This window comes from Rattus rattus, chromosome 4 (genome assembly GCF_011064425.1).
Source record: "Rattus rattus isolate New Zealand chromosome 4, Rrattus_CSIRO_v1, whole genome shotgun sequence".
In the NCBI taxonomy this organism is placed as follows: domain Eukaryota; kingdom Metazoa; phylum Chordata; class Mammalia; order Rodentia; family Muridae; genus Rattus; species Rattus rattus.
The window spans coordinates 96,677,936-96,697,921 of NC_046157.1; the positions used below are offsets into that span (position 1 = coordinate 96,677,936).

A 19,986-nucleotide genomic window follows, 5' to 3' on the forward strand; every position below is an offset into this window, starting at 1 on the left:
CAGGCAGCCTGTCACCATGAATCCAACATGCTGTGGCCAGCTAATTCAATTATAACACCCCCTGGAGAATGTGTAGCCAATCACTCTCCAAGAAAGGAGCAAAACAAGAAAAAAAAAGAGAGAGAGAGAGAGAGAGAGAGAGAGAGAGAGAGAGAGAGAGAGAGAGAGAGGGAGAGGAATTAACTTTGCTGAAAAGCCCAGTCTCTGGGTCAAGCAAGATGTCACTTATTAATTGCTCAAGACTATTAATTGGATGAGAGGAGAATGGGAGGGGGGGATGTCTGCCAGAAACAAATCCAGTGGCTGCACGTCACACACATCAAACACACCTGCCCCGATGAATTTAATTATAAAAGAGGCACACTGAGCAACCCCAGAGCAGATGGGAGGGAATACTGACCAGTTAGTGCATATGGCACAGATGATTTCTCCAACTACCCTTTCAGAGTTAAAACGGTCTTTTGTATTTAAAGTTGATGTAGGTGGGAGGAAACAGTTGACCAACTGAAGTTCCATTTGTCTATGATGCTGATGGAAGAAGAAATGGGAACTGGGGGGAGATGAACAATCTCCAACAGAGCCAACGTAGATCTATAAAAAAAAAAAAAAAAAGTCTAGATGTTCTCCTTCCCTCCTTCCTGTTGCATCTCCCTTGGGTGTATTTAAATATCTCTCTCACTCTATGACCTTCAGTTTCCTCCTAAGCCCAAGAGTGTTCAGCAGCTAACATAAAGAAACCCTGCATATCTTTTGTTGGGTTACTTAAAACCCACTCAGGGAAGTGGTGTAGGTATTGCTTGGGAAAGCAACAGAGAGTTACAACTGCCAGCAATTCAGAAACGTCACGAAGTATCCAGACAGAAGAAGCAGCTAGAAGGTACCCCGTGATAGGCTGTAAACTTCATTATCAAGAGCATCATGAGACTCATTTTGAAGAGAGGTGCTGTTGATCGCCGTTTCTGGAAGTAGAAATGAGAGCGACGTTGATCAATGTTGCTCCACAGCAAGCTAAGGCAGTCATGCTTTCCTGAGCCCCCTGGTTGTCCTAGAAGAGAAGGTTGTGCATCCTCTCCTTGGACATAAGCTAAAAGTAAAAGGCCCTTCACCTTAAGTGACAACAGACATTCTTGGCAGTTGGGAGTGTTGAGGACAAATGGGTTTGACTTGTCTGAGAAGGTACTACCCTTTCTTATTTGAATGCAGACTCCTTAGGAAATTAACAAAAGTGTCTTATCATTCACAAGGTATGTAGGAGGTCCTCCTCCATACTCTTTTAGTGGGGATGAAGCTGAACTTTCTCAGGGGCAAGAAATCTGAGGTGAGGTCATAGGAACAGTCTCCAGACGCTATGGACAACTGTGTATGATCATATTATCTGTGTCCATTGTGGATAAGCTATGAGAACTGGGCTCAGAACTAGCAAACAAAGACTCTAATGCAAGTGTTTGGGGACACAGGCTCTAAGTACCAACAGTGTTCCTCTTTCTCTCCTACTTAAAGACCAAGTCCTATATTCTTCATTTTCATCCTCACTGGCCTTGCCTGAAAAGCCTTCTATAGACTAGGATGTGGAATTTTAGGGTGGGGAGTGGGGATAAGTCCATCTTGACATGGGGAGCAAATATTGGCTGCTGATCCTGTGTGGAAGCGAGGCATCTCGGATCTCTATTGCAGACAATGCATTTTAATTCTTGTCATGTATCCTTGTCCATTTGTATAGAGCCAAAAGCTCTGAGTGACAGCCCCAGCTACCCTGCATGTGCATGCCCTAATAAACCCTCCCAAACCCCCAACCAAAAAAAAAAAAAAAAAAGCTACATGTCTGTTTGCCTGCGGCTTGTTATTAAGACACCTTCTCAGCTTAAACACTTAAAAGCGAACCAAATGAAATAGCAATTAAGACTGAATTACCCTGTCTGTCTCTGAGATGAGCCAGTGGGGCAAGCCAGCCCGCCAGGTTTTGGATTTTTTTCCCCCTTGCACAAGCAAGTTTGCTGATAAAACCTTGCAGAGCCTCTATGTTTTGAGCTTGTTGCCATCGAGTGTACACACACACACACACACACACACACACACACACACACACACACACACACACCTTCAAAACATTGGATAACTCAGTAGATCAGCCTAATTTTTGGATGAAGTATAACTCTAAAACTGTTTGAAAGTTAGAAACCTACCAAGAAATGGTAATAGGGGTGTGTGTGTGTGTGTGTGTGTGTGTGTGTGTGTGTGTACACGTCTGTTGCTGTCCCTTTCCAGGACCCCCTTTGTAAATCATAATGTATTTAGGGGCTACTTAGGAGTAATGGTGTTAAAGTATATCTGCATCTATTATTGAATGGTCCATATCCACCTTCTGAGAGAGAGAGAGAGAGAGAGAGAGAGAGAGAGAGAGAGAGGCAAACAAACAAAAAAACAAAACAAACAAAAAATCCACTGTTTACAAGAAAGGGAAAAAACACGAAAGGGGGAAAATATGTTGGGTTGGGGAGTGAAAGACATTTACTTAAGTGTGTAGTATCTTCCCATATCTTTATTCTCTTTCATTTTTCCAGGTGTCCCACTTCTTTGCAACAGAAACTTAAGACTGTCCGTCATGTCTATTTGTCTTAAAAACTGTTTAAAAAATGTTAGCCACCACCTGGTGTTGCCTTTCAAGGAGGAAGAACAGAAATTCAACGTAAATACGAGGGGGAAAAGGGTATTGTTTTCATTTGGAAGAAGGCAGACATCCCAACTAGGCAAGGCTGATTCCAATGCCTGTTGGAAAAAAAAAATCAGCTTTCAGCATCCAGGGAGTGGAACCAATAGGAACAAATGCTCAGTCATGTAAAAGAAAGGTTTAATTAATATATATTTCTGTCTGTAACCTGCATGTATTGGGGGTAGATTTCTATCTTCACAATAAAAATGTGTAAATGCTCTCTGCAGAGAAGCGTCCCCACCTCAGTCGGTATAGAAAAGCATGATAAAGGTTGTGGAAAATGGATAAAAATGTTGAAAGAACCCCCAGTTCCTTATTAGGCGAAGATACAATATTTATTCCTTGTCTCATGGGATAAATCTCTTCTGCCTATTGTCCTCCCGTTCTCAGTGCTGATGCTTAATTTTCAAAACTTCTATATTACCAAGGGACCTACGACATCAGCCAAAGAAATTCTCAGCAAGTACAAAATCTGTTCCAGGGAGCTGCTTTTGTGCAGAGGGAAAATTTTGTTCCTACAGGTTTTTAAGTGGGTACGAGGCAAGGAGCTATCTGATCCGGGCAAAACCATTACAGTTTAGATCTCTATCTACGGAACATTTTTTTTTCTTCCTTTAAAAAAAATTGGAAAATACAAGAAGTTTTGGATTTTTTTCCTGATTCTTTTTTTGGAGGGGGAAATTGCATCGTAAGCTTTTGGAGAAACCCAACATGTCAACTACCTTTCCCGGACTAGTCCACGATGCCGAGGTATTATTACTTTTTTTTTTTTTTTTGTGAGCGCGCGCGCGTGAGTGTGTGAGTGTGTGTGAGTGTGTGTGTGGCGGCGGCGGTGGTGGCGGCGGTGGTGGCAGCTTCCCCTGCCTCTAATCTATATTGGACCGTTACGTTTAATTATAATCTGGCTTTCCGGAGAAGTTACGGAAGGGAACGGGAGAAAGTTCGTTATGACATCTGTCGCCAGGGAGGGCAACTCTCCTCCACGTTAAGCACTATTTGCCGTAATGAGGGAGAAACATAATCCTAACAATAAGTGGGGAAGAGGAGAAAGCTAGAGACACAGAAAGGATTCTCCGAAAAGCAAAGAAAGGGGACTGATGGGGGGCGGTAGGTGGACGAGGAGGGGATGGAGAAGAATGCAACGCAGCCCTTTCGGAAGGGATTTATTCGAGGAATGGTACATAAGTGGCTACGGAGGCGAGCAAGTTTAACAATTTGCACGGATTGGGATTTTCAATGTATATGTATATATACATTTATATATGTGGGATGATCTTTTTTGAGCAGCCCAGGCTGAACACCTCTGCACGGCCAGGAGGCATTTCGGTGCTAGGGTCTGGCTGGAGCAGCCAGAGGCAGCCTAGAATTCTCTGTGTGGACTCCCCGGCTCCCCGAAGCCCCCAGTCACCTGCAAACCTGACTCTGAAGCCTAGCTCCAGGCACAAGTTGGGAATTGAAGGGTGTGTGTGTGTGTGTGTGTGTGAATGTGTGTGTGTCTGTCTCTCCTGTCTCTCTGTCTGTCTGTGAAACTGTGTGTGCATGTGTAATGTCTCCCGCACCTATATAGGGTGGGGGATTCCCCCCACCCCACCCCGCTCTCTCCACTGTGAAGACGAGGCCGCCCACCCCCAGTTCAACTGTTAGCGAAGTCTGCTTGGTGAAGGCACTCTCTGAGTCCGGCTGCTCTCCGGAGCCCAGCGCACGCTCTCTCCTTCTCCTAGGGAAAGCTCCTGACTCTGGGAGAGTGGCGCCTTGGTTGCAAAATGACAAACCTCAAGTTTTTCTGCTCTCCCCTTTCCCCCTCTTCCTTCCAGATACGTCACGACGGATCAAACAGCTACCGTTTGATGCAGCTTGGCTGTCTGGAGTCCGTAGCCAATTCCACGGTTGCCTATTCCTCCTCCTCTCCTTTAACTTACTCAACCACCGGCACCGAGTTTGCGTCCCCCTACTTCTCCACTAACCACCAGTACACCCCGCTCCACCACCAGTCCTTCCATTACGAGTTCCAGCACAGCCACCCGGCGGTCACCCCCGACGCCTACTCTCTGAACTCGCTCCACCACTCACAACAGTACTACCAGCAGATTCACCACGGGGAGCCCACCGACTTTATTAACCTGCACAATGCGCGGGCTCTCAAGTCCTCCTGCCTGGACGAGCAGAGGCGGGAGCTGGGCTGCCTCGATGCCTACCGCCGCCACGACCTGTCCCTCATGAGCCACGGCTCTCAGTATGGAATGCACCCAGATCAAAGACTCCTGCCAGGGCCCAGCCTGGGGCTGGCCGCCGCGGGAGCCGACGACTTGCAGGTAAATAAGCCTGCAGCGGATTTGTCTGCGCCCTCCCCTTGCCCTCCCCCTCCCGCTCTCTGTTAATGCTCTAATGCTTTCTCTCTCTCTCTCTCTCTCTCTCTCTCTCTCTCTCCCTCTCCTTCTCTCTCTCTCTTTCATCTCACACACACACACACACACACACACACACACGACTTAGTGAAAGTCATGAAATTACAGGAGAACTGTGCCCACTTGGTTCCTCTCATTGGATCAATAGCTGAGGTCCTTTCCTGGAGCCAGTCATCAGACGTCTTTTGTGAATCTACATTTCTGACACTGAGAGGATAGGTGTGTGAGATCAGTGCAGCTGTGTTTGAATCTAGAGGTCCCAGAATAAGATTCCTAAAAGCTAACGACCAATCAATTGTATCCTCAATTTCCATAATTTGCAGGGTCTCCAGCTTTGGCCTAGACAGAACCTTTAGGGGAGACTCTCCGGGTGAGTTCAGGGGAGGGAAGTTGTTTGTTCTCAGAAAATTGTTGGAATCACAAGTTTGAGCCAAAGTTTCACAAACATATCAGATTGCTAGGTCAAGAAAGGAACCACCAATGACAGCTTCAAAAAAGCCCCAATAAAATAATCTGCACAATACCCTTCGCCAAGGTATAGTTGTGTTTCTCTGTTCCTGAGCATACACGAGCTTGTAGCCCCACTGAATGCTTTAGTCTTTCTCTCGGGTCAATCAATCTTACAATCTTACGTAAGATGCAATTCATTATGCTGTCAAAAATGAGTAAACAAAAGAAGGGAGACAAAGAGAGAAAAAGCAGGAAGGAGAAAAAGAAAGACAGGAGGATAAGAAGAAAGGAAGGAGAGGAAGGAGAGAGGGCATAAACTAATTCAGAGACCGCAGAGTCCACCACTTAATCAACTCTCCTACTTTCTTTACCCGGTTTCCACATTCGTTGCCAACAACAGAAATTTTAATTAAGTGATCCCATTGTCTTACACACAAATCAAATCAGGAAACTCCGAGATCTACAGTAAGAACCCAGAAGTCAAACTGGAACTTTCTTTTAGTGGAAGGCACATCTCTGCCCAGGGCAAGTCCTTCTTTTTTCTGTCTGCACAAAATCTGCTACCCCATTCTCCTGAAGATTGGGAAGATATTCCAGGAGCACAACTTGGAGACTGAAGAGATCTCTTGTTGCGCACGGAATATCTTCCCTCTTCCTCTACCCCTGAGCGAGAGATTAATTTTAAATTAAAGTGGAAGCCCTAACAATTCCAACGAGGAGCCAGAACTACAAGATTCATGCACACGAAAAAAGATTTCGCTCCTAAAACTTTGACCTTATACAGTGATATTCACAAAATAATTTTATACGCTTAGGGCATTTTTTAACATTTTCCCCAGGATCCCCTTATGTCTCAGAAGGGGAAAAAATCTGCCATTCAATGCTTAGCTCAACTAAAACCTATTTACTCCTTTTAATAGCCACGTCTGTTGCTGATTTTTTTGTATCTGTACAAATTTTTTTTCTGTGCTAGGCACAAAGCTGGGCATTTTTCAAAAGAGAGGATTAGAACATTTGCAAGCACCAGACAAAGGCAGAATCCTGTGCAAAAGGACACCGTAGTTTATCCAATTTTCGACTTAGTGCCATTCAACTGGTCATTTATGCAATGTCATCTGACCAAACAACATGTTTTACTTATGAGGGGGGGTGGGAAGGTTTGTTAAGTGATGAGGCCAAGATTTGTTTCTTCTAGGAAAATAAGCATCTTAACAGTGCGTCAGAGAGAGGAAAATTAGTCCGCTTCCTTGGAGAGCTTGGTTTTCTTTACCTTTTACACTCGAAATATCTGTTATAAATCTTTATTTCAGCCCATCTCTTATACATTTATTATTTCTTTTCTTTGTACTATTCTTGTTGGAGTAACCTTAATCATTACTGAGGAAGGAAACACTTTTAAAATACTAGATGGAAGATTGTGGTGTTTGGTGTCTGCACGTATGGTCATAAAGACCTCTCTGTAGGTGTATGCCAGTGCGTGGATTGTGATATGTATGAACAGTAGGACAAGCTTATAAATCTATAAAGTTATTCTACTCTTCTGGATGTACTTGGCAGAATGAGAAAGAAAGAGCCATGGCTACATTTAAAACAAGAAGTGAGGAGGGAGTGTGTGGGGAAAAACCTGCCTCTCTCCTTTTATTTCTCCCTTCTTAAAACATTCATCAGCATATGCCTCATTTCAAATGCAACAAATGTAAATATACTTTGCCCTGCACAGAATTTTAAGTGAAAGTCCAATGGTTTGGAGGGCAGTCTAAGTCTGCCTAACAGATGCAAACGGTCCTGTGGTTTCAGTTCCATCTTTGAGTCCCCTAAAAAGATTTGCTATGGCCAACAAAGGGAACTGTCACACCTTTTCCCATCACCGCTCTAATTTATGCTCAGTCTCCAAGTTTTTTTTTTTCATATTGATTTGATAATCACTTTAAGGCAGAACATTTAAAATAAGAAAGAGCTGGTGAGTAGGTTGAAAAGGGGGGTCTTACAGGCCTGCCTCAATATGGTGAAAATGGGGAGGCAAAAAGGAGCCAGGGCTGTAAAGGTTGTTTTGTAAAGTGGGTTTTTATTATGCACCGACTCTCTCCGCATTTACTTAACTCTTCACGGGCTGTTGGGTAGGTTAACACCCTTCAAGGCCTCTTTCATGTCCAATACCTCGTTTGTTTGTAAAGGAAAATGAGCTTTTAACACATTTTGATTCTGACGGGGGAAAAGACAGACACAGGGAGAAAATTTTATTTTTCTTAATAAAAAGGGAGTAAACCCTTTCCAGTTTTCTAGTTCAAACGATCACTCAGCACCTTGGGAACCTAGGGATCTGTACGGAGTGAGCTTGAAGTTGTTTCCTCCACCAGGCCGATTTTGGATAGGTTTGTGTGGTTGCTCCTGCTTTGGGGGTAAACAGAATCCTCAAAAGATATTCTGATTCCACCATGTGAAAATTCTTCCTCTTACCCTCCCGTCCCACACTTGACACTTAAGCTATAATTTTCTTGACCCAGAAAGTGATGAACATGTGTCTGAGTATACGCTATCATGAGACTCAAAATGCTTCTCATTCCCGTGTGCCCAAAGGAAAACCTCTTAAGGCTTCTAAAGTGTGATATTGGAGAGGGAAGTGAAATGCATACCTTCAGATGAATAGAACTTTTAGATTGAAGGATTTGGGGCTGATTATTTTTATTATTATTATTTTCCTTAAAATTCTGTTTGCTGTTAAGCTTGTCCCAGCTCTATGGTGCTTCGAATGGTCTCCTGAGAAGGAGTCAGGGGTAGGCTAGTCTAAAATACTTCATCCACAGGGTCATGCCTATGATATTTGAATGCTTCTATTTCTTTCTTCTTTTCTAAAGGGTTCTGTGGAAGCCCAGTGTGGGATTGTTCTCAACGGCCAAGGGGGTGTGATAAGAAGAGGTGAGTAGGACTGTCTTGGCCTCAAATATTAGTCTCTAATCTGTGTCTTTGTTTTGAAGATCTGGTGAGACTTGTAAACATCAGATTCTTTGTCTGATGATTAAGAAAAGAATTATGTTAGTCAATTATTCTTGGTCCATACAGGCATATCTACATTTAAAAGCCTCCTTTCTTCCATTGACACTAGAGTGCTGGGTGAGCCCACTTATGCTGAGAGCTCTCTACTACTCCTCACAGAACAGTGACAGCATCAAAGTTAGGGAGAAAATTACTGGGGTTTTTAAAAAGAAAGTTTTCACACTTCTTTCCCTTCACCCATACCACATCCTGGAACAGGATTTCTGGTTTCTTTTAGACCTAATGTGCTAGCCACAGCCTGTGTGTTTGGGGTGATGGTGTTAGCTATGGGCCTTAGGGGACCCAGTAAAAGGCTGTATCACTGAGGCTTTCCAGGAGGCTAATGAGTCACCAATATTGTAGCTGCCTTATTATTTTTTGAAACGTCCAGAACATTTCTTTCTTTAAAGGAGGGTGGGGAGGAGGAGGTAGTGTTAGTGTTAAGTGTACTGGATAAAGCTTTCTTGTTCCCATCTGTTGAGGAAAACATCTGAATCCAGAGAGTTACCCATAGCGTTGGAAAGGGGGGTGAGGCACTGAAGGGGACTGTATCTCAGATGTTCCATTTTGACAAAAGGTTTTGAACTATGACATTCACAGGGCCTCAAGGCAGTACAGATTTTTACTGGCTTTGCTGCTTAACTGTACCCAGAGCCTCTGAAGTTTATTTTTCTAGCATGCCCAGTAACCCGAGGAGCGCATGAGGCAAGAGGGACCAGCTGTTATCCCAACTTCCTACGAATTAATAAGACAGCCTATTCACCAAAACTAATTCCTGCTTCAGGGCCACAGTTGTCTCTAGTAACCAAACTGCTAAACTTCTGATGGTACCAAGTAACGGTCCCTTAGTCCATCTCCATTTCTTTCAAAGTTAGTTGAATGATTTGCTTTTTTTTGGAGGGAGAAATGCACGCTTTGAAAACAATGGAATATTTTGTGTTGAAACACAGGTTTCACGACCCTGTATCCACTATGAACAGTAAGAGAGAAAACAAAGAGCACTTATCTTTTGGAACTTGGCTGTTCCAAAAGCATGTGACTGCACTGTATGTCAAATTTAAAAGAATTATTCGAATCTGTTGTTTCACACTTTTGAGGTTTCAAAGCGTATAGTTATCACTTCATATAGATATTTAAAAGGGATGCTGCTAAACTTTCCAGTCAGGTCTGTCTGTATTCAGCCATATTGAAATGACATGAAAGAGAGACAGGTTTATAAATGTTAAATTTAACTATTCACAACTTTTGGACAAATAAAGCATATACCGTGAGAGGAGGGCTCGGCAAGTCTTGCTGATTGGAGTCTGTTGGGAAGCAAATACAGTAAAATACAGTAAAGGTGAGGCCAAGCGCTCAGGGCGCGCACAGGCACCGTGGTGCTGAAGGACAGCGCCACTAATTAGGGAACCAAGCCCGCTGCTGAGAGAGAGCTTTCCGCCGCCGCGGTTTGTGTATTCTGGTTGGTACTTGGTAAAATACCCCTCCCGATGCTTGACTGTCACATCCAAATGATTGTAGCACAGCTGACAGGATGAATTCCAGGCTGGGCGATGGAACTGTAGTTGATGTGGAGTCAATAAAGTTTCCAGGGACAGTAAGGTAACAACGTCTCCCTTTCATCTGGCCATTCAAGAGGAGCTAAGCTTTGAGGTGTCTAAAAGATGGAAGAAAACTCTTCTTACCTTATTACAACTCCTGAAGTGACGTTTTCTTGTTCTTTTACAATTCAGTACCTATTTGTTTCATCTTTTAGCATCCTTCCCTTGGTCTGTTATTTTGAACCAAGCTTTGATTATGTAGGAGAAAAGTGCAATTCCCAAGGGAAAGGACCTGGAACTTCAGAGTTACGCACCAACAAAATCTGTAACCCACCCACCTCTGAGTAGTTCAGATCCAAGCATCTGAGTATTTTTGTCCATTTCTACATGTCTTACAGGACGGGAGCAATCTGCGTTCTAGAGAGATGAGTGTGGGGGTTGGGGGAAGACCACAGGAGTGCTCTAGCTATCAGTGTTCACAATTTCCAAATGGATAGCAAGGACTTTTATATTTTGTCAATGTTGGCAAGTCCCCTCATGTCAAAATACCCAGGAAAAAAAAAACTCTCTTTATTGGCATGGTTGCACGCAGAGAACTCTTAAATCGCTAACTCAGCTTCTCTCAGGTTCATCAGAAATAGAACAGTTAAGTGTTAAGTTCCCATCCCTCCTATGGTGACAATATCTGTTACTTTTCCAATCTATGCCTCACAGGCTGGCCTCTCTTAAAGTAGTCTTTTTGTTTCCTCGTTTTCTCTCTTTTATTAAGTTCTTGGCTATATTTACATTCCTGTGGTATCCAGTATTTACAATATTAGGAGAAATATATCTCACTTCTCAAGGCACTCCTTCTCAGGATCTGCCTTGAGTATAGATACCTGCCAAGTTGTGCTACCTGAGGCGGATAGAAAGAAGCTGGCCTGGCTTGCAGAAGGGTGGAGGGATGGGGAGTCGTTGGTCCCCAAATTTGTAGTAAAGAACGAAGTGTCATTTCTCAGACTCACTTTGTTAAGTGTCAATTACATTTCTTCCCCTTGTAAACGAAGGCCTGATAGCCAAAAGATAATGTAGACAGACTGGGGAGGCAGCAGCGAGGTAATTACCACCTAGATAAAATATTTGCGGCCGCCTCGGAGGCCCAGCTCCCTGCGCGCTCACTCCCGGTTAATGGTGTGCGCGATTTTGCCCGCAGCTCCGCTGCTCCGACCATCAGAACCAATAATCTTTACTTTACCCTGCACTCGCGTATCGATAGCTTCTTTGGCCTCGGGCGTTGTCTTTGATATGTTAATATTTCTGAGTAACAAATTCTGCAGAGATCATATTAATGTTGTTCGTACAGAGTGGAGCTTTGCCTTCGTTGAATATTCAGACAGTGGGTTTCAAAAGGCATCTCTCTCCAAGAAACGGGGCTTCTATTTACAGGAGTCGCCTATGTTTTTAATCATTAAAAAAAGAAAGAAAGAAAGAAAAAGAAGAAAAAAGAAAGAAAGAAAGAAAGAAAGAAAGAAAGAAAGAAAGAAAGGCCCAGTCCTTTTTTTCTTGGCGATTCTTCTGAGGCGTCCTCGGGCCCCTCCCTTTTATCAGACACCCAAACCCTTTTATTTCTGAGTATTTAATAATAAAATAATGATGAGGACCAAGTCTGTGACTAAGCTAATCATGAATGGAGTCAGGTTGGAATCACAATACGTGGTTCACTTGGATAAAGGGCCTCTGCCCTTCACATACTTGAGGAAAATGCGAACACTCAGAATTCCTGTATGTGGGTGGAAAGTGACATTTTGGCCCTGATCTCTTGTGAAATCGGGACGGCAAACTAAAAAAAAAAAAAAAAAAAAAAAAAAAAAATGGGGGTGGGGGAGAAAAAAGTGTAGAGGGGCAGCGCCCTTGTTTCGCTTTGTGATCATCTTGCCTTGCAGCCCCAGGCTAATTTCCAAAGCTTAAATACCTATAGCCTCTGGGCCACGCAGAGAGAGAACCCACCGGCCACTTGCAGTCAGGAGCACTTTCCCAATTGCCCTTGGCTACACAAAATACAAACTACTTTGAATCAAAACATTTGGGGGGAATTAATATGATTTGAACTCTGCGAGTTTTAAGGGAGCTTGGGTATATCAGACCGCTGAGGTGAGTTGCTAGCCAAGACTGAGGCGTTTATATTGCTGTGCAAACATTATCTGATTTAATTTTCTTTTTCAAAATGCAGCTTTAGCTTCAGCCGCCCCTTTCTACGAATAATAGATAGGACAGAGTGACTTTTTTTCCGGCCCTTCCTTGAAAGGACATGCTCCTTGCTTTGGCTTTTTAGTTCTCTTCTGGTCTTCTGGGACTTTGGTTGGACTTTGGGATCCCTCCGTCTAGCAGCTTCCGGAAGGGGCAAAAGAGAAGGTAGCTTACTCTCCTTTCCTTTGTCAGAGAATCCCATCAGTGAGTGGGTTACCCTGAATCTCTTGCCGTCACACTGGCTCAAACTCATCTCTTTGGTTCTTTAACCCTGGTGAATGAAAATAGAGCAGATGACACACTGGAAACTTCATGTGCCTCCTTAATGCTAAAATGCACATACCTAATTAGACTTGAATTTAATCTCTTCCAAAAAACGCATGCAACCAAAGAATCTAGAAGCTTGGTTGGTTTGTTGGATAGTTAAGTTTCACGAGGAAAGGTGTTTTGCTACTCCCCCCCACCTCCTCCTCCTCCTCCTCCTCCTCCTCCCTCCTCCTCCTCTTCCTCCTCCTCCTCCCCTCCTCCTCCTCCTCCTCTTCCTCCTTCTCCTCCTCCCTCTCCCTCCTTCTCCTCTTCCTCCTCCTACTCCTCCTCCTCCTCCCTCCTCCTCCTCCTCCTCCTCCTCTTCCTCCTCCTCTTCCTCCTCCTCCTCCTCCTCTTCCTCCTCCTCTCCTCCTCTTCCTCCTCTTCCTCCTCCTCCTCCTCCTCCTTTTCCTCCTCCTCTTCCTCCTCCTCCTCTTCCTCCTCCTCCTCCTCCTCCTGTCCCATTCCCCTCATTCTTTCCTGCTCAGGGAAAATCACCAGGACCCAAAGTACTTCATGCTTAATTCCTGAATCCCTTGCACACCAGGACTCACTGTGAGACAGCGGGAGGTCTGTCTGGTACCCCGCTCCCTTTCTTTTGTTTTACTGGAATGTAGCACTGGCTCCGGTGTAGCTACACCTGTACTGCTAGCACAACCTTTCTTCCGGGATCGCACAATTCGCTGCTGACACACCCTCAAAGGCCTGCGTGAAGGGAGCTAAGTCCCCACCTCTTTGCTGTTTGAATACAATTAATACCCGCCGCCATAGGGGAGGGGCTTCCCAGGAGCAGGGGTGAAGAGCTGATAAAGGGAGAAAGGCTGGAGAGAGAAAAAAAAACAGTCCAAAAAGATCCTAACCCACCTATCGGACAAGAGTACCTCGCGGAAACGAAACCGCAAAACAAACAGGGACGGGAAACTCTTGTAACCGCTTACACATTTTTAATGGGTCAAAGAAAAAAAAAAAAGAGCGATCACTGGAGATGAAGAAGGGGAGGAAAAAAAAATCCCTACCGTTTGTATTTCTTTCATTTGAATTGTAAACATCTGTTTGGCTGTAAGGCGAACAGAACATTTATTTCAGCTCCTAAGATTTGGTCTAATTATGTCAACACCAACGTTTGGAGGAGTGGGGCGGGGCAGTGCTGAGGTGCTGTGACTTTGAGAGCTGCTGCTGAGGCCTAGGGAGCTAAGCAGGCTAGGAAGTATGGATCGCACCTGCAGAGGCTCCAGGGAGCCTCTTGGCACAACGGGGTGTGCTCTTAGGGGTGGTGGCCGTAGGATGGAAACTCCTTAGAGATACCCATTGCTCTTTTGCTCTGCTCTACAAGTCTGGGGTGAGACGAGGTATATAGCAATTAGCTTCCCATTAAGTTGTGGTACAAACTATGGGTAAATGAATATATCGGTAAATGAATATAGCGCTGATCCTATGATGTGGCAGCTGCTCACCACAGAGTTGAGGTTGGGCACCATTACTCAGGCTGCTGACACCTCATCAGACAGAGCAGGAAGGAGAACAGGAGTGAATAGAGACAGACTAAGAAAAGAGTGTTCTTCATGCTATTTGGTCAAGTTCCTCCTCATTACCAGTGTTTTTGTCCCATCAACCTGTGGTCTGAAGGCAGAAGGACAGATCCCCCTTGCTAACCAAGAGAAATGCAGTTCCAGCTTTCCTCAGTCTGTTCGGGATCTTCCAGAGTATGAAGGACAGTCTAAACCTGTTATTCTGCATCAAGTGTGTTCATAGCTACAGGGTGTGGCTAACGTCTTTCTGTTACTTCAGCAGAACCATGTCTTTTAGTTGTTTGTTTGTTTGTTTATTATAAAAAACAAGTCCCAGACAAGTGTTCTTGAGAAAATTCTTCAAAGGGACCCCCTGTAGAGATCCTTTTTTTTTTTTTTTTTTTTTTTTTTTTTGGAGCTGAGGACCCAACCCAGGGCCTTGCGCTTGCCAGGCAGGCGCTCTACCACTGAGCTAAATCCCCAAGCCTTCTTGAGATAATTCTTGACTGCTTATGTAGTTACTCATTAGAATTTACAGATCCATAAGAAATAGGTCTCTCCAAATTTACAAGCACTGGCCTCTGTAAAAATACTTCTCTGTACTATTTTTCTCTGTGTACGTTGCTTCTCTATGGAGAGGATGAGAACTCCTGAGGAGTTCTGAATGACCTATCTGGCTCTGTCAACAAAGTCATCCCCAGCCGGAATCCTGGACAGAAAAATCAGTATTTCCCAATATATGTAAGGGATGACCTTGATGGGGAACACAGAATGACTGTTGTTGATGGCTTGGTGAGATCCACTTCTAATTGTCCTGAGTTCTCCTCAACACTGTTGGTCTCAGTTCCCTTGGCTAGGTTCTACCACATCGATATTTCCCTTACAAATACAACACCCTGGTTACCATGACATTACTTTTTGCCTGCCCTCCTGAAAAGTAACCCACTGGGAAGAAAGATATCAGGTTCCCCAAGTTGATGTAAACTCTACAAGTTGCCCAGTCTTTAGCCAGAATAAGAGAGTTCCCCAAGGCTGCAACGATGCCACGTATCAAAGCAACAGAAATTCCCTTTAAAGATTCTGTGACATAAAAAATAAAAGAGTCTAGAGTTGATGGATAATCCTGAATACAAAATAAATCCTTGAGGCAATTTGTGTGCGCGTAAAGCATATTCTTAACATGCAGCCTGTGTAACTTACCTAATACATGCCTATTTTAGCATAAACCAGATGCCCAACATGGATGGAGGGGCAAAACCACTCAGGTCCTGTAGAGTTTACAGATGGCCAGGTAGCTTACACAAAGGATGTGCAGGGAATGAGTGGCCTGCATTCAACCAAGCCAAAGGGTGTAGATTCTAAATGCAGGCAAACTAGATTTAACTCATTTTTCAAAATCTGTAACCAATTTTCTCTCTAAATCGGGTTTGTAACTAACAGATTACTAAGTATAGGAAAAGTCTAAAATTGTGTGGCCCTATACTTTCCTAGCAGGAGAAAAAATATTCAGACACTTAAGACCAATTCTTTAAGATTCCTCTTTCTTCTCAAGAAGGATGACCAAAATGCGGATTCTTTACTCCTTCTTTAAAAAGGGAACAAGAATACCCTTGGGAGGGGGATAGGGAGTCAAAGTTTAGAACAGAGGCTGAAGGAACACCCATTCAGAGCCTGCCCCACATGTGGCCCATAAATATACAGCCACCAAACAAGATAAGATGGATGAAGCAAAGAAGTGCAGGCTGACAGGAACCAGATGTAGAGACACAGCCAGAATATGGCAAATACATAGGCGAATACCAGTAGCAAACCACTGAATTGAGAATGGGACCCCACCCCCGTTGAAGGAATCAGAGAAAGGACTGAAAGAGCTAAAGGAGCTTGAAACCCCATATGAGCAACAATACCCAACCAGAGCTTCCAGGGACTAAGCCACTACCCAAAGACTATACATGGACTGATCCTGGGCTCCAACTGCATAGGTAGCAATGAATAGCCTAGTAAGGGCACCAGTGGACGGCGAAGCCCTTGGTCCTGCCAAGGCTGGACCCCCAGTGAATGTGATTGTTGGGGGGAGGGCGGTAATGGGGGAGGATAGGGAGGGGAACACCCATATAAAAGGGGAGGGGTAGGGTTTGGGGGATGTTGGCCTGGAAACCGGGAAAGGGAATAACATTTGAAATGTAAATAAGAAATACCCAATTTAATAAAGATAGAAAAATATATGCATAAAGCATTGAAAAAAGATTCCTCTTTCCTGTACAAGGAGAGATGATTGCTTTAAGATATGCCTGCTTCTGATTCATGGCGACTGGAGATAGAGGTCCTCTTTTAGGAGACTTGTAGATGAATATTGTATATTAACATTCATTTCTATTGAAATTACCTTGAGTTAATTTTACAAGTTTTCAGTTCATTAAACTTTTGAGAAGTGATTCTCACTTCTTTTGAGAGGCACTTTGTATCTATAAGTACAAAGTATAAAAATTAATAAAAGTGAATGAGGGACTAGCTAAGAGTGTATAAATACTTTTGAAACCCTGTAGAAATTCAAAGTGAGGAAGAATTAGTAAATTTCCATGTTTCTTACTGCTAAAGGAGATAGTTTACAGTTTTTGACTCTAAGACAGAGATTTTCGTTTAACAATTGCAGACCTCTGGAACTCTTAGCCGTTAAAACCCAGGGCTTGTTTCCAGAAAGTAGCATTGTTGGAATGGAGAGAAGACTCAGCTAAGGATGCCTTGACATTGTATCCTCCCCTCTTTTATATCAGAGAAACACTAGGGCTTGAAGACTAGTTAAGGGAGAAAGACCTTTGACTATTGGCAATTTCAAATGAAACTTAGGTAAGAGGTTATTTACTGGAGCACAGGCAACTAACTTCTCATTGTCTACACTACTGAAAGGACTATAGTCCATTTCCCAGAAACCATTAGTTGACAATAGTTCCTTAGAGACAGGCAAGACCTCGTGACCTGCTCCTTTGCCTGTACTCTGGTAAATAACATCCTATCCATGTTCATGTAAGCAACTATAATTAAATATTAGATTCAATGGGTAACACAGAGAGAGTAGAGGAGGGAGAAAAAAGAGGGTGAAGGAAGGTAATGGGGACAAAAAAATGACTAAAATTCATTATGAATGTGCATGCAACTGTTAAAGAAAAATATTGGGAAAAGAGAAAAACATGGGTATTTGTAAAATAGCTAGGAAGAATTCTAAAACATCACAGGGATGGAAATATTTTAATATTCTTTCTCCAAGTAGGAATCCTTTTACATAAGTTCATGTCCACCCAGTTTTTTACGTGACATGTCCAGGGGATACCCTTGAGACTGACAATCAGAGAGAGGTTCCTTGCTGCAACTGCTTCTCTGTATTTCTTGGTAGAAGATAATAGGGGCATATTCTAGTCCAGTACTTCTCAGACTTTAATGGGCATGAGCATCATCTGTCTTTCTTTGAAATATAGATTGCAGATCAGGAACCAAGATGGGATCTAAGATCCCATATCGATCTCAGTCTCAGGAAATGGATTTTTTGACAACACTTGTCTGCACCCCTCTTTCTTTAATTGTGTATCCCTCACTTCCTTTCCTTCATAGTCTGGTTTCTGGGCAAGCAACTTAAGCTTACCAGCAACCAAAGTGAGAAAATTTAAAAATGCATGCTCAGAAAAGCTGCGAAGGAATGGAGAGGTGGCTTAACATTTACAGATGATGTGGATTCCTTTCCGGCACCCACAGCAAACAGCTCACAACTACCTGGGACTCGAGTTCCCCAGCATCTGACATTATCTTCTTCCCTCCTCAGAATACCGCAAAAACCCAGAAAAATCTTTTTTTTCTCTTAAAAAAAGACAGAACCAGGAGATGGAGGTGCACACCTTTAATCCCAGCATTTGGGAGGCAGAGGCAGGCAGATCAAGGCCAGTCGGGTCTAGAGAGCAAGTTCTAGAACAACCAAGACTACACAGAGAAACCGTGTCTCAAAAGAAAACCATACCAACCCAAACCAACAAGACAAACAAACAATAAGAAGAAAAGAAAATGAAACAGGGGAAAAAACAGTTTTGAATGTGAAGGTGGCACCCTGAAAACCGTGCCCTCAGAGGTCTTGGAGGATATGAAGGTAGCCTTCCCTCCGAAGATCATAATCCCATAATCATCTTTGCAGGGTAGGTGTTGGCTGTGGATTTTGGCATCCAGTTAGCAATTGGGCTACTAATTAAGAAACTATGACCAGTGATGCTCACCCTTGAGTCTCCAAGTTTGTTTTACTCCGTGGGAGCGGTCTTGGGTTAGGGAATGGAGTATCCTGTTTCTGCGGGAACGTAAGGCTCATGAAGCTCTGAAAAACTTGGAGATAGAAATCTCCAGTTCCAGGAACACCATCGTGGTAAAACTGCTCTGATGACGCTGCACTTAGTGGTTACCGTTGTCCTGCATCCTAGTGGCAGTGATAAAGCAGCCATCATAATCACATTAGGCATGTTTAACACAGGTAACTAGCTAACACCGGACCTTATACTGTGTTCGCCTACCTGTGCTGACGGTGCAGATTGAAATACGCTGCCCAGCTTTGACGGGATTGTCACCTGCATTGTTGGTGATAAGCAGGTGATTTTTTTTTAAGTGTACATAAAGATTGGTGACTTTAGCTCACAGACAGGTAGAGGAAGAAGACAATTTATAAATATTTTGGGAAAAGAAAAGTGTATGTCACAAGTTTCTGTCTATTCTGTGTATGTGCACAATCACTTGTAACTGTGAACCAATAGTAACTACTTTTCTGAGGTTAAGTCTTGATTTGGGGGTATTAATGTCCTGATGCATTCCTTGATGTAGCACTGCAGAGGAGACCAATGTTCTAGAAGGTTCTGATTTTGTCTGGAATTACAGTGGTATACACAGATTTGTTTTCTGGGTGATACCCAAAATCCTACCTAGTACTTGGAATGATATCTTCTGAGTAACTTGATATAAGTGGTGGGTAGACACAACTGTTGCCACGCATCTCTTGACGTGCCTGCCTCACACAAAACTTTACTCTTTCACTATTACTAACATATACATTTTTTCCTTCCCAAGGTGGCACCTGTGTGGTCAACCCCACAGACTTGTTTTGCTCAGTTCCGGGTCGTTTGTCCCTTCTCAGTTCTACTTCCAAATACAAGGTGACCATTGCTGAGGTAAAGAGGCGTCTCTCACCACCCGAGTGCCTCAATGCTTCACTTCTGGGAGGCATTCTGAGGAGGTAAGCTGGAGTTGTGTCCTGCCATCATGTCTCTTTATCTTCCTTCAAGTGTGGTACCCCCCATGAGGTCAAGCTGTCTCACAATTTCTTCTAAGTGTTGTCTAACCAAACTTGATTTTTATTTGAATTTGGACAGAGCAAAATCCAAGAATGGTGGTCGTTGCTTGAGAGAGAAACTGGACAGGCTTGGCCTAAACTTGCCAGCCGGAAGACGGAAAGCAGCCAATGTTACCTTGCTCACTTCCTTAGTCGAAGGTATGACTTTCTTTTTCCTTGAGGAAACTCTAGTTACAGTGCTACTACAGTTTTGTTAAGGGTAATATTTAACAATTATAGGAGAATTTCCTGATTAATTTTGACAAGGATTAACTTTGCCTCAATAGAAAATATAGCTAATTCGTGGGATCAATCAAGTGCCTCACTGAGCTTGGCAATCATGGGGAAGACAGAATAAAGGATGAGTGAAAATACTTCCCCAAGCATTTCTCGGATAGCAGCAGCAAAACCTGGCCACGGTCTTCTCTTTTCATTATTAGCTTAAGGTTTGAATGAG

At 43.5% G+C, this 19,986-nt stretch overlaps 1 protein-coding gene across 1 annotated transcript in view; it reads left to right on the forward strand.

Annotated features, from left to right (window-relative positions):
• The first annotated feature begins 3,421 nt into the window (after positions 1 to 3,421).
• The window catches only part of Tfap2d (transcription factor AP-2 delta), a 58,841-nt gene continuing 42,276 nt past the window's right edge, over positions 3,422 to 19,986 (forward strand). The window contains exons 1-5 of the mRNA XM_032899485.1: positions 3,422 to 3,460; positions 4,525 to 5,022; positions 8,421 to 8,481; positions 19,268 to 19,433; positions 19,570 to 19,688. Coding sequence (XP_032755376.1) covers positions 3,422 to 3,460; positions 4,525 to 5,022; positions 8,421 to 8,481; positions 19,268 to 19,433; positions 19,570 to 19,688 — 883 coding nt within the window. The remainder of the gene's footprint in view (positions 3,461 to 4,524; positions 5,023 to 8,420; positions 8,482 to 19,267; positions 19,434 to 19,569; positions 19,689 to 19,986) is intronic.